The 11,668-nt window shown below is 39.3% G+C and overlaps 1 protein-coding gene across 1 annotated transcript in view; it reads right to left on the bottom strand.

Annotated features, from left to right (window-relative positions):
• The window catches only part of LOC122549805 (cytochrome c oxidase subunit NDUFA4-like), a 14,120-nt gene extending 3,135 nt beyond the window's left edge, over window positions 1–10,985 (bottom strand). Inside the window, exon 1 of the mRNA XM_043689864.1 lies at window positions 10,838–10,985. Coding sequence (XP_043545799.1) covers window positions 10,838–10,879 — 42 coding nt within the window. The 5' untranslated portion in view covers window positions 10,880–10,985. The remainder of the gene's footprint in view (window positions 1–10,837) is intronic.
• Window positions 10,986–11,668: the final 683 nt, after the last annotated feature.

Genomic DNA, 11,668 nt, shown 5'->3' with positions numbered 1-11,668 from the left:
ACATGTAAAAAGGAAAATGGCAGGTGATACATGGGAAAACCACTTCCCGCAAGTTCCCCTCAAGTATTCCCTCATTTGCACAGGGTCAAAATCCTGGAACTCCCTCTGTAACAGCACTCTAGGTGTTCCTTATCACATGGATGAGAGCAGCTCAAGAAATTGGATTACTACGTCCTTCTCAAGGCCAATTCCAGGGGTGTGCAGTAAATACTTACTGAGCCAGTGATCGCCACAAATCATGACTGAACAAGTTTTAAAAGGCAGCACAGGTCTCCTATAGATTTCTCCAGACCTCAGTGTCTTTTGATTTTGTTTTGTCTTCAGCTGCTTCTAAGAGCCTCTCATTTTCATTTTCACTGAGTAATATGTCCAGGGAAAAGAATGTAAGGTTCCTCGGGTTTGCTTACAGGAAACCCAAATCCCCTTCCTGAAGTATCCTCTGTTTCTAAGCCACTGTTATCCCTTGAGATACTAACTTGCCAACTCTGAAAATTGACTAGCTCTACAATTGACTAGACTCATTACTGTTCATGGGACTCATACCTAGGCCAGGTACAACTTGCAAAAGAGAAAGAATAGCACCCACTGAAGGATTAATGATTCGGCTATCTCAAGCTTGTGAAAAAGCATAAAAAGATATCGAAAGGCTAATGGAATGTTGGTCTTTATTTCGAAGGAGCAGGAATTCAAAAATGATGTGATGAGTCAGCTGTCCAGAGTCTTGGTCAGACCTCAGTAAGTACTGTGCTCAGTCTATAAAGAACTCATTCATTATATTGTTAAGAATAGTTTGATTATTGTGCAAAAGGAACTACATCATAATGAAGTCAGATCACATGGAACCAAGGGCTGCTTCAGCAACAAGCCATTTCTTGCTATAACTTTCAAATTACTATGTTTAATAAAGTAATTTAATGCTCACTGACAAGATTACAGACAATATATTTCTACATGGTAGTACCAATGATCCATCCCTGGATCTGAAGGCAAATGGCATCAACAGCCAAAATGAAGTCCTGCCACCATACAGGATTATTTAAAAACCCAGAAGACCAGACCAGCAATCCTACTCTAGATACTGGGGAAATATCTGAAAAGTTCAAAGGCAACAGGAAGTGACAAAGTTAACAGCCCACCTCAGGATTGAACTGCACAGAGCAAAGGCCCATACAAAAGTTTAAAAGTGCTCAAGGAGATCGTAAAACAGGATACAGCAAGCAATAATTTTAAAAAATCAACTGACCACAGTCATCAAAACATTACAGTTTAAATTGAAGATACTCTCAGGTATAGGGAAGGAATGACCACTAAGAAAATGAGCTAAGTGAGCTAAGAATCAGAATGGTTGACCTCAATGTGTGAACTAAAGCCAGTCAACTTCATAGAAGGTGGTGAGTAGATTAGATTACCAACAGTGTGGAAACAGGCCCTTCAGCCCAACAAGCCCACACCGACCCTCCGAAGAGCAACCCACCCAGACCCTTTCCCCTACATTTACCCCTTCACCTAAAACTACGGACAATTTAGCATAGCCAATTCACCTAACCTGCACATTTTTGATCTGTGGGAGGAAACTCACGCAGACACAGGGAGAATGTGCAAACTCCACACAGACAGTTGCCTGAGGCAGGAATTGAAGCCGGGTCTCTGGCGCTGTGAGGCAGCAGTGCTAACCACTGTGCCACCGTGCTGCCCGGGAGACACCATGCCACAGCTGCAGCAATAGCACATTTCACAACAGTCTATGGGTGTGTCATCAATAGAAAAGAGGAGCAGGATGACCTCTTCCTGGAGGATGTGGTGAGCTCAGTCTAGAGTCTGACTCCCCTATCTATGTAGACGCACAAGATAAACATGACAGAAACCTGTTTGTTATTCCTAACCAGCAGACTTCTTTCTATACAGCATGTGTCGCTTTAAATATTCTTTAGTTTGCAGACTTGACCATTCAGACCTACAAGAGATGAAGATTCCTTGGAAAAACTTAAATTTGAGCATCAGAATGAGCTTGTAAACAGGACAACGTAGCTAAGAGTTGAAGTACATCTACCTTGATGACACAGCTGAACTGCAAGGCCAGTTATTGACGGTGACACAATGTAAGCAAACTTTGGAAAAATGCAAGGTTACAGCAGATTTCCAAACATACTCTGCAGAGGCAAGTTGTGTAGTTTAATCTTGCACAAAAGTTACAAAAATATTTAGTTGGAAAACACATTTGGGATGATCTGATTGTGGCTCAACTCCACTTTCCCGTTTATCCCAGACATCCTTTGACTCCTTTGTTGGTCAATAATCTATCTACCTCTGCCTTAAACATATTCCAGGACATGACCTTCTTGGGAAGACATATTTACATTTAAAAGCTGTGAAAAATGCTGGAAGATTTTGGACTATTTAGACATTCTCTGGATCGAGAAGGGTTACTATGTGATTTCTTGGGAATAAAGCAAAATGTTTAATGGGCACAAAAAAGCCACCTGTTTTTCTGAATATTAAGTGAATTTGGAAGGGAAGATAAACATATTTTTCAAAGGGAAAAGGAATGAGTTTGTTCATGTAATTACTAAACACTGGTTTTGATGTATATGCTAAAAGCTGCCTAGAAACCCTCTCTTGTCTTAGAAATATACAGTCCCAGAAGTCAGAAAATAAAAACAAGTCTCTCTCTTGAAATCCTATTTCTTAGAAGATGTTGCTGGGAACTTGATAGAATTTACAAATACCAGTATTCCTGTCTACCTGGTGAAAGATGAGGTAATGGAATGTGACTGATGCCCAGCAAATGAAATTCAAGTTGATTGTGATAAATGTCCAGCTTTAATTCCAATCTACAGCTGTTAGCAGTTCAGTTTCACAAACAGGATATTTGCACATGTGAGAAATCATCACATTTGATCCTTTGTCCCAGACCTTGGCCCAAGGCTGTTCTTTTAAAAGAAAAATGTGTGTGTATATATATGTGTGTTTGGTGGGGGGGGGTAAGGGGGTGGAGGATTAAGGAAATATACTTTTCTTTCCAGATCATAAGTCAGTGTTTGTCAATTGCTTTAAAAATAAGTTGTGATTAATAGTAAACAGATTCTTTTGAATTAATTAACACTCTTATTTTGAGTAGCACCAGAAGAGTGGTATTGGCCATTTTGATAACTGAATTAATACACTGTCGGACTTCACTGAGGTAGCAAGTGGAAATCAAGCCCCTCTATTACCAGAGTCACAAGAAAGTTTAACATATTATCAAACTATACAAAATTCTCCAATTTACCTGTCTTTTCAGACCCAGGTTAATAGAAAGCATGGACTAGGTTTCTGTACTTAAACAAGAATTATTATATATTAAAAATATATTCAAGCCTTTTGTGGTATTTAATAAGATCTTGGCTGATCTCGTTGTGAATTCAACTCCATGTCCCTGCCAACACCAATGATCTCTGACTTCCCTGTTAGTCAGAAATCTACCTATCTTGCCTGAAATGTATTCAACGACTCTGACTTCACCAATCTCTGGCAAAGAGAGTTCCAAGGACTCATAACCCTCAATGAAAAATTCTTCATCTCCACCTTACAATGGGAAACCCTTCATTTTTAAGTTTATTGACCCATACTCTTGTCTCTCCCTGAAGGGAAACACACTTCCAGCATCCATCAGGATGTGTGTGTTTCAATGAAGGTCACTACTAAAAGAGAAACAAAAGCAGCATGAATTGAAAGTAAACATATTGGTTATACAGGAGCTCCACATTGAAGTATACAAGACAAGTCACACCAGTATGTCTCTTTCACCAGTTTTACTGTATTTTCAGAGTCTCATTCTTCTAAACTCTAATGAAAACAGGTGAACCTGTCTAAACTTTCCTCATAACATATTGTCCCCCATCCCAGATATCAATCCAATGAATCTTTCCTGAAGTGCTTTTAAAGCATTTACATCCTTTCTTTAATAAGATGACCAAAATCACTAACAGTGTTCCAGATGTGATCTTATCAATAAAAACAATGACCTTCTGCACATTAGTTATCTGCTCTGGGCCAAGTTGTATACCTCTGAAGAATTATTTGCATATCCATCTTTCTAATTCTTACAATACTCCTGGTGCTCACAAGAAGTGAAATGGCAAACCATCCCATTCCTTTCCTACTCAAATATGTGTCATTATTCCTCCCCCTGGAATGTATTCTCAGCTGACATTGCAGACATCATGTCAGGGACAAAATAACAAACATCTCTGATCATTGTAAAGCATAAAACTAGGTTACATTAGCATCGAAAACCTCCTCACATTGATCTACTTAAACACAAATACATTGCAACTCACGATTTTATATCCAACATGTAATGAGAGAGAGCTAAGGATGAGATGAGACTTGAGCTGTTGTTTATTTAAAAAAAAAACAGAGAGTTTCAAAAGCAGTCGAGCTGAGGCAGCTGAACATTGAGCAATCTGGTAAAAAAAAGTAAAGATAGGGAAAGCAATGGTGAGGTTTATCAACAATGATAAGAATCATAACTCAGACGCACAAGGGTCTAAGAGTCAAACGTACACTAAAGAAATGTATTCCAGAAGAGAAGTAAGAATGATTAACAAAGAAGCATTTGACTGAATATGTATCATGTAGCCCTTGCAAAAGTGAAGTCAACAGGAATCAATGGGGAAATTCTCCACTGATGGGAGCCATAGCTAACACAAATAAAAACAAATTGAGATTGCTGGAGGCCAATTTCCTCAGGACAACAATTTATATTTATACAGCACCTTTGACATGCCAAATGTCTCAAGATGCTTGTTTCAGTACCATAAAATATGAGCTTCATAAAATATTAGATCAGAAGACAAAGAGAAATCCAAGAGGAATACTTTCCCATTGAAAATGTTCATAATAAATTATTTGAGAACTTATACTCCAAAGAGGATTTTTTTTAAAAAAATCTATGAAGATCTGAAGCGTTCTTTAAGGTCGGAAAGTCATTTTGAATATTAATTTCAAAACAGCGTTTACAAGAAGTCAGGCAAATGAACAGTTATAACCAAGGGAGATGTTTGCTAATCTGACTTGTATGACCAAAGAGAAAACGAGCTAGAAGCAGGTTCATGCAGGAAGGACAGACGTATAGAAACAGAGGGGCTATTATGAACAATCTCCAAGAACTCAAAACTGGGAAGGCATCCTGAGGTGCTTAGATGAAGGAAGCGCCAGAGGAAGAATGCCGCAAAATTCACGGAAGAAAATATCCTATAATGTTTCTTAAGATATGAATTTAGGAAGCTTGGTTAGCAGTCAGTTTGAGGATCTTGGAGATGACATTCACAGAAAAAAAACAGCATCGAGGAAATGCGCAGAAATTTTCAGAAACTAAACGGATTATAGATGTGCAGCTGAACAAAAGACTTTTGCTGCAGACAGAGGCAACTCTTCACTGACGTCTCGAGTGTCTGTAAAGGCATTACTGGGATTGAAGGTACGTTTCTTTCTTTCTGACGTTAATAATGAAATCATTGCAATAGTTGCAGTCTAGTGTAATAAAGTAGATGGTTTTCACTGTTAGTATAAAGTGAGGACTGCAGATCAGAGTCAAGAGTGTGGTGCTAAAAAAGCACAGCAGGTCAGGCAGCATCCGAGGAGCAGGAGAATCGACATTTCAGGCATAAGCACTTCATCAGAAGGCTTTCATCCAATTTTCACTGTTAGTCAAGGATGGTATTTGTAGGATAGTGAGATAGTCCTGTTCATGAGATCAGGATGCATAATTGATATGAGTGGAATTAGGAATAGTAGAAGAAAATAGCCACTAATTTGAGTCATCTACAGGTCCCATAACAGTAACTACAATTTGGGGCAAAGGATATAAGAAGAAATATTGTGTGTTTGTGATAGTAGAACTACAATAACCAAGGATGACTTCATTGACATATGAACTAGAAAAATCAGATCAGCAATAGTAGCCTGTATGAGGATTCATAGAATGCTTTCGAGATAATTTTGTAGAGCAGATACTTTGCAATCAACTAGACAGCAGGTTATTTTAGACTTTGTATGTGCAATATTACAGGATTAATACTAACCTCAGAGTTAAGGTACACCTCAATAAGGAGCATTAAAAGTTCAGCTAGCTGAAGCTAGGTACAGATTAATAGAGACTTCCTTCTATAAAGAAAAATTTCAAAGGAAGGCTCCACAATCTGTGGTTAATTAAAGGATTTAGGGAATGCATCAAACCTAAGGAAAAACATGCAGCTGCACAAAGATGATTGGCAGGTCAGATGATTGGTCAGATGATAAAGAATAGCAGTGAATGACTAAAAGAATAATAGGGAGGAAGAAATTAGAATCTGAGAGGAAGCTAGCTAGTAATGTAAAAATAGGTAGCAAGAATTTCTATAGGAAGAAAAAGTGTAAGTGAATTGTGCATTGGCCCTGTAAAGGATGAGAATGGGTATATGAACATAATAAAAGGAAATAGAGAATAAACTGAACAAATATTTTGCATCTGTTTTCACTTTTGAGGATAGGAAAACTACTTCAGTAATAGATGTAAATCAGGTGGTGGAGAGAGGAATTTATAGTCATGAGGTAAGTGGTAGTCAGTAAATTGATGGAGCTGTGGTCTGACAAGTCCAGATGGAATCCATCCTAGGGTCCTAAAAGTGACTTCTAGTGAGATAGCAGATGCATTAGTATAAGTTTTCTAATTTTTTATAGGTAAGGGAAGGTTCAATCAGACTTGAAAATAGCCCTTTATTAAAAAAAAAGAGAGGCAGAAAATGGGAAACCATTGGCCAGAGGGCTTGATATCTGCTGTAGGGAATATTATCAACCATTATAGCCACATACAGAAAACAAAAGGTAATCGAGAAAAGTCAGTATGCTTGTACCAAAGTACAATTTGCAATTCTATTGTGTATAAAAATCTTTTTCTTGAAGAAAATTACCTTTGTAGCCAGTTATAACACAATAGTTAGCAGTCCAGAGCTTCAGGTGATTAATAGTGTTGACTGTTTCACGGACATAGTATTCTGAGATGTTTCTGGAATGTTACGACATTGAAACTGACAGCTGAACCAAACCAGATCAGTATACTGTATTCCCCCACAGTAAAATTAAAACCTTCAAACGTTCTCAATGATTAAACCCAATGGTTCCTAAGCAAGCTTTCGAATAATCAATCCCAGACTTTATGAATGAGCAATTCTCAACACTGGTTTGTAGCTTAAACACAAGCCTTAGCAATTTATTAACAATACAATAACTTTAGAGGAACAAAATTAAACAAAATAATCTCACTGGTCTATGCTTCAATCCAGAAGTCTTTGTTTTCAGCCCTATTCGCACAAAAGACAAACAAACACAGTTCAGGGGTAATTTTTTTTAACATTAACAACACTGGCCAGATTACTTAAGTGGTTTTCACAATGTCTTGTTCCACAGGCATAGACAATGGTTTTTGGTTGATTTACTGGTAATATTGATCAGGATCATCTTTCTTGCTCACACATATAAAGGCAGTAATACTTATATCTTAGTTTTCTATTCTCTGAGCTTCCAAGAGCTGCTAATGGGAGGTAAGGCAGGGAACTTTCAAATCTTCCCGCTATAGCATCAACAGCCAAATTCCTTTTCAATAGAAAACACACTCCAAAGCTCAATTCAAATTCTGACCATCCCAACAGACTGACAATGTTCTCCACCAGATCCTAGTTACCATTCAAAATCTGCCATCTACATGAGCATTAGGTCTTTTCCAGACTTGCTGAAACCAATTCTGAGGAACTGATTCTGTTAATAGCCAGCTTCTGTTATCACGGAGAAAGTGAAGTCTTGATGAAGGGCCTATGCTTGAAATGTCGATTCTCCTGCTCCTTAGATGCTGCTCGACTTGCTGTGCTTTTCCAGCACCACACTCTCACCCCCAACTTCTGTTACCTGTTTAAACATAATGCTCTTCCCTGGTGACAAAGTGTCTGCAGAACCTTTTGATCAGAAACCAATCTGCAATTAACTTCCAGACCAGGCCTCAAAAATAAACAAATGCTTGTTTCATCTGTTTTCTTTTTAAAGCAAGTTGTTATCCACAATCCAAAAATCATTTTTAGCTCACATTTCTCAGCTGCAAACCAGATTGATAAAAGGCTAAAATAAAAATAATGAAAAATCAGCCAAGTCTCCAACAGGATCAGTGTCTCTATGTCGAGTAATGTGTTTTTAGCAACTATATTTGTGAGCTTTTTACTGTGTTTTTAAAATAATCACTAAATATACATAGATTTGTATCTGTTTCCATTCTGTTATTGACATCATTTATGAAATACCTTTGGCGTGTGGTTTTTAATGAAGTGCAGTTGAAATCCCAAATCACTTTGCTCTGATACAGTTACTCAGCGTCAGAAAATCCTTGATTTAACTTCCTGAGGTCCAAGATGGATGATTTCACACTTAACTACATTGAGCTCTATATAAATGTAGTTTAGAACATTTATTCCATTTCTCTTGACCATTAGCCACTCCTATCCACTGTATCTGTTGTCACTCGAAACTCAGCATCATCACCAAACCTTAACAGACACAACTTATTCCTTCATCCAAGTCAGTAATAAATATGTTTGAGAGGATGAGGTCCCTGAAAAGATCCTAGAAGCGCACACGTGCTGCATCATATTGATTAGAGAATCTTTGCGTCACTATGCCTTTATTACAATACACTTATATGCACTGAATATTGTAATGACCACTGAATGAAAAGCAAAGCATTAATACTTAAAGCTGATTTTAATGGGGCAGATGATGAACATTAAGCAAATTTAGTACCTAGATAAATCACAAAAATAAATCTTCAAATGAATACCATCATGCCATCTGCCACAATAAGATCCTTTAATTGAGCACAAATTACTAAAAGTTTTGCAGTTTTAATCTTCTGCCCTTGTCCCCTTCCTTTGCTTCTGTTGCAACACCAAAGGCCACACAGTTAACGGAGTCTTTGCTACCTTACATCAGTACTAGCAGGATCAAGTCAGGGGTAGGGGCATGGTAGGTGTTGGGTTGTCCTATCAGGATTGGGTGGGTCGGTGTTGAGTTGAAGGTTCAGTTTTTATACATAGAAAACACAGGAACTGGAGCACGAGTGGACCATGCAGTTCTTCGAGCCTGCTCCACCATACTATTAATCATGGCTGATAATCCAATTCCGTACTAAATTCCTGCTTTTTCTCCCTACCTTTTGATTCTTTTATCTCCACGGACTATATAATTACTTCTTTAAAAAAATTAACGTTTGGCCTCAACCAACTGAAAATTTCACAGGCCCACCATTCTGAATGAAGAAATTTCTCCTCACTGCAGCTCTGAATGGCTTGTCCCATACCTTTAAGTTGTGATCCCTGGGTCTGGACTCCCCAGTTATCAAGAACATCATTTCCATGTTTACCCTGTCTAGCCCCATTAGAAATTTATAGATTTCTTTGAAATCCCCTCTCATCTTCTGAACTCCAGTGGATACAGTCCTAACAGATCCAGTTTCTCTTATTAACTAATAACTAGCAGCAGTTAAAGTAGATGTTATGTCTTCCAACATTTCAGAGTATCATCACTAGCCAGCTTAAGGGAGTCAGAATCCTTTGAATTCTCTGACTTTAATGTACTTCTTTTGGGAGGGATCCATATGCAAGGTAATTGCCCATCAAAAAATTCAATTTCATGTGTAATTCCCAGGAGTAAGCTGCATCAGGGATTCTGCAAGGTCCCAATATTGCTCCAATGACTCGCTGGCTATTAGCATATCTGGGCCACGATCTTGGGTCTATTTATTACTGTGAAGCACCATTAGCTATTTTCAACAAAGATGGCTGAGCAGGTCATTCAGATGTGAGTCTCTGCCATTATTCAAAGAGATCATAACAGACTTGCACCTCAACTCCTTTGTTCCAAACCCCTCAACAAATTATCTGCAAGTTATAACAAAACTCTACCAACAGCAACTTTTAAAGCTGAAATTATCTCTGAATCCTCTGCCTCATCATGGTAAAGATAACACATATGTAATAAGAACAAAAAGTAGAAAAAAACCCAGCAAGTTAAAACATTCGTGTGATGAGAAACCATTCATCGGAAGTGAAGATTTTTGGAGCATTGGGAGGTGGGAAAGGGTCTGTGATAGGGTAGAAGCCTTGAGAGATTGCATGGCAAAATATCAGTAGTAGCAATCTGATGCACGGCAGAAATTCACCAAGGCACCTTCTAGACCCACAACTACCATTGTATAGGTCAAAAGCAGCAGGTACATGGTAACACCACCACCTGCAAATTCCCCTCCAAATCAGTCACCCTATCGTTTTTCCTTCAGAGTTGATAGGTCAAAATCCTGGGATTCCCTCCTGAATGGCATTGTGGGTGTAATTCCAGGACATTGGCTGCAGCATCTCAAAGGCAATAGGGATGGACAATAAATGTTCCCAGACAGCATCACCCAGATCCTATGCGTGACTTTTAAAAAGTGATAACAGATGCAAAGAAATAAAGGTTGTATCAAAAGGAGGCACGAATTGCCACTTAAAATATAGTACAATGAAGGGATTTAAAAACAAGAGAGAGTGAGATCAATCCAGTAAATGTACTTGTAACGTGTTTTGTTTGGGAGTTACAACTGAAATGTTTAAGAAACAGTGCACTGGGAGTCCATCTCCTCCAATCCCCTCCTCCCCAGGATTTAAATCCCAGTGGCGTGTCATTGCTGCTGGTTCTCCTGCCGGTGGACTTCGCACCTGAGCACCGCCCACCGTGGGGGGGGCACGTGGGAATAAAAATGTAAAAGGCGGAGAGAAATTATTCGTGTGATACTCACACTCGGGTGGGTCTTAGCTTGTTTGATCATGAGCCGGAACATTGCTGCAGGATAGTGAGCGCCCTGGAGGCTCCAGCTGCTGCCTACCTGCTCGTGCCTCCCACCCCTTCAACTGTCACTGGGCCAACACCAGGACCCCATAGGGAGCTGGCCAGCACACTGCCCCTTACAGACCAGGGCCTCAAAGTGAGCGTAAATAGGCCGAAAGGAAAGTAACCTGGCCAACTCTGACAAAGATACAAGCCACAGTGCAAACCCCCAAAGACATCACGAGAAGTTAAGAATAAAAGAGGGGAAAAGCCACTGCAATGACAATTCAACTGTCGCCGGCAGCCTTTCGGTTGCCCCATGAAGGTCCTCCCAGTTATAACGGGAATGTTATCCAAACATAGCGGCGAGGAGCGGCTCTGTGATTGGTGCGTGAGGCCTGCAGGAAGGACCAATCAGAGAATACACTGAATGACATGGATCTGGTCCAGGTAGAAAGAGGCTTGTATTCACCATGGCGAGCATGTCTGTTCATAGAGCTTCCTTGCTGGGTGTTTGAATAGCACTTTATTTTAGCAACAGTCTGTAAGCACTGACATGTTAACACAAGTGGTGCGCCCGAAAAAGGAACTCAGCAAATTCCAATATCAAATTTGTCCCCCAAATGACCTTGTAATGCTTTGAAGTATCGACAATACTTTTAAATCATGTGTGCTGTGCCCTGGAGAAGGTCTTTGGCTTATGATTGGCATTCCATATGTGTCCTGTACAAATCAGTTCCTTCCATCCAGCTATTTCAAGCCAACCAGATATTCTTTTCCTTTCCCTCCCCTTTCCTTTAAA

This window comes from Chiloscyllium plagiosum, chromosome 5 (genome assembly GCF_004010195.1).
Source record: "Chiloscyllium plagiosum isolate BGI_BamShark_2017 chromosome 5, ASM401019v2, whole genome shotgun sequence".
NCBI lineage: Eukaryota > Metazoa > Chordata > Chondrichthyes > Orectolobiformes > Hemiscylliidae > Chiloscyllium > Chiloscyllium plagiosum.
This window is presented reverse-complemented; position numbering and strand designations above follow the sequence as displayed.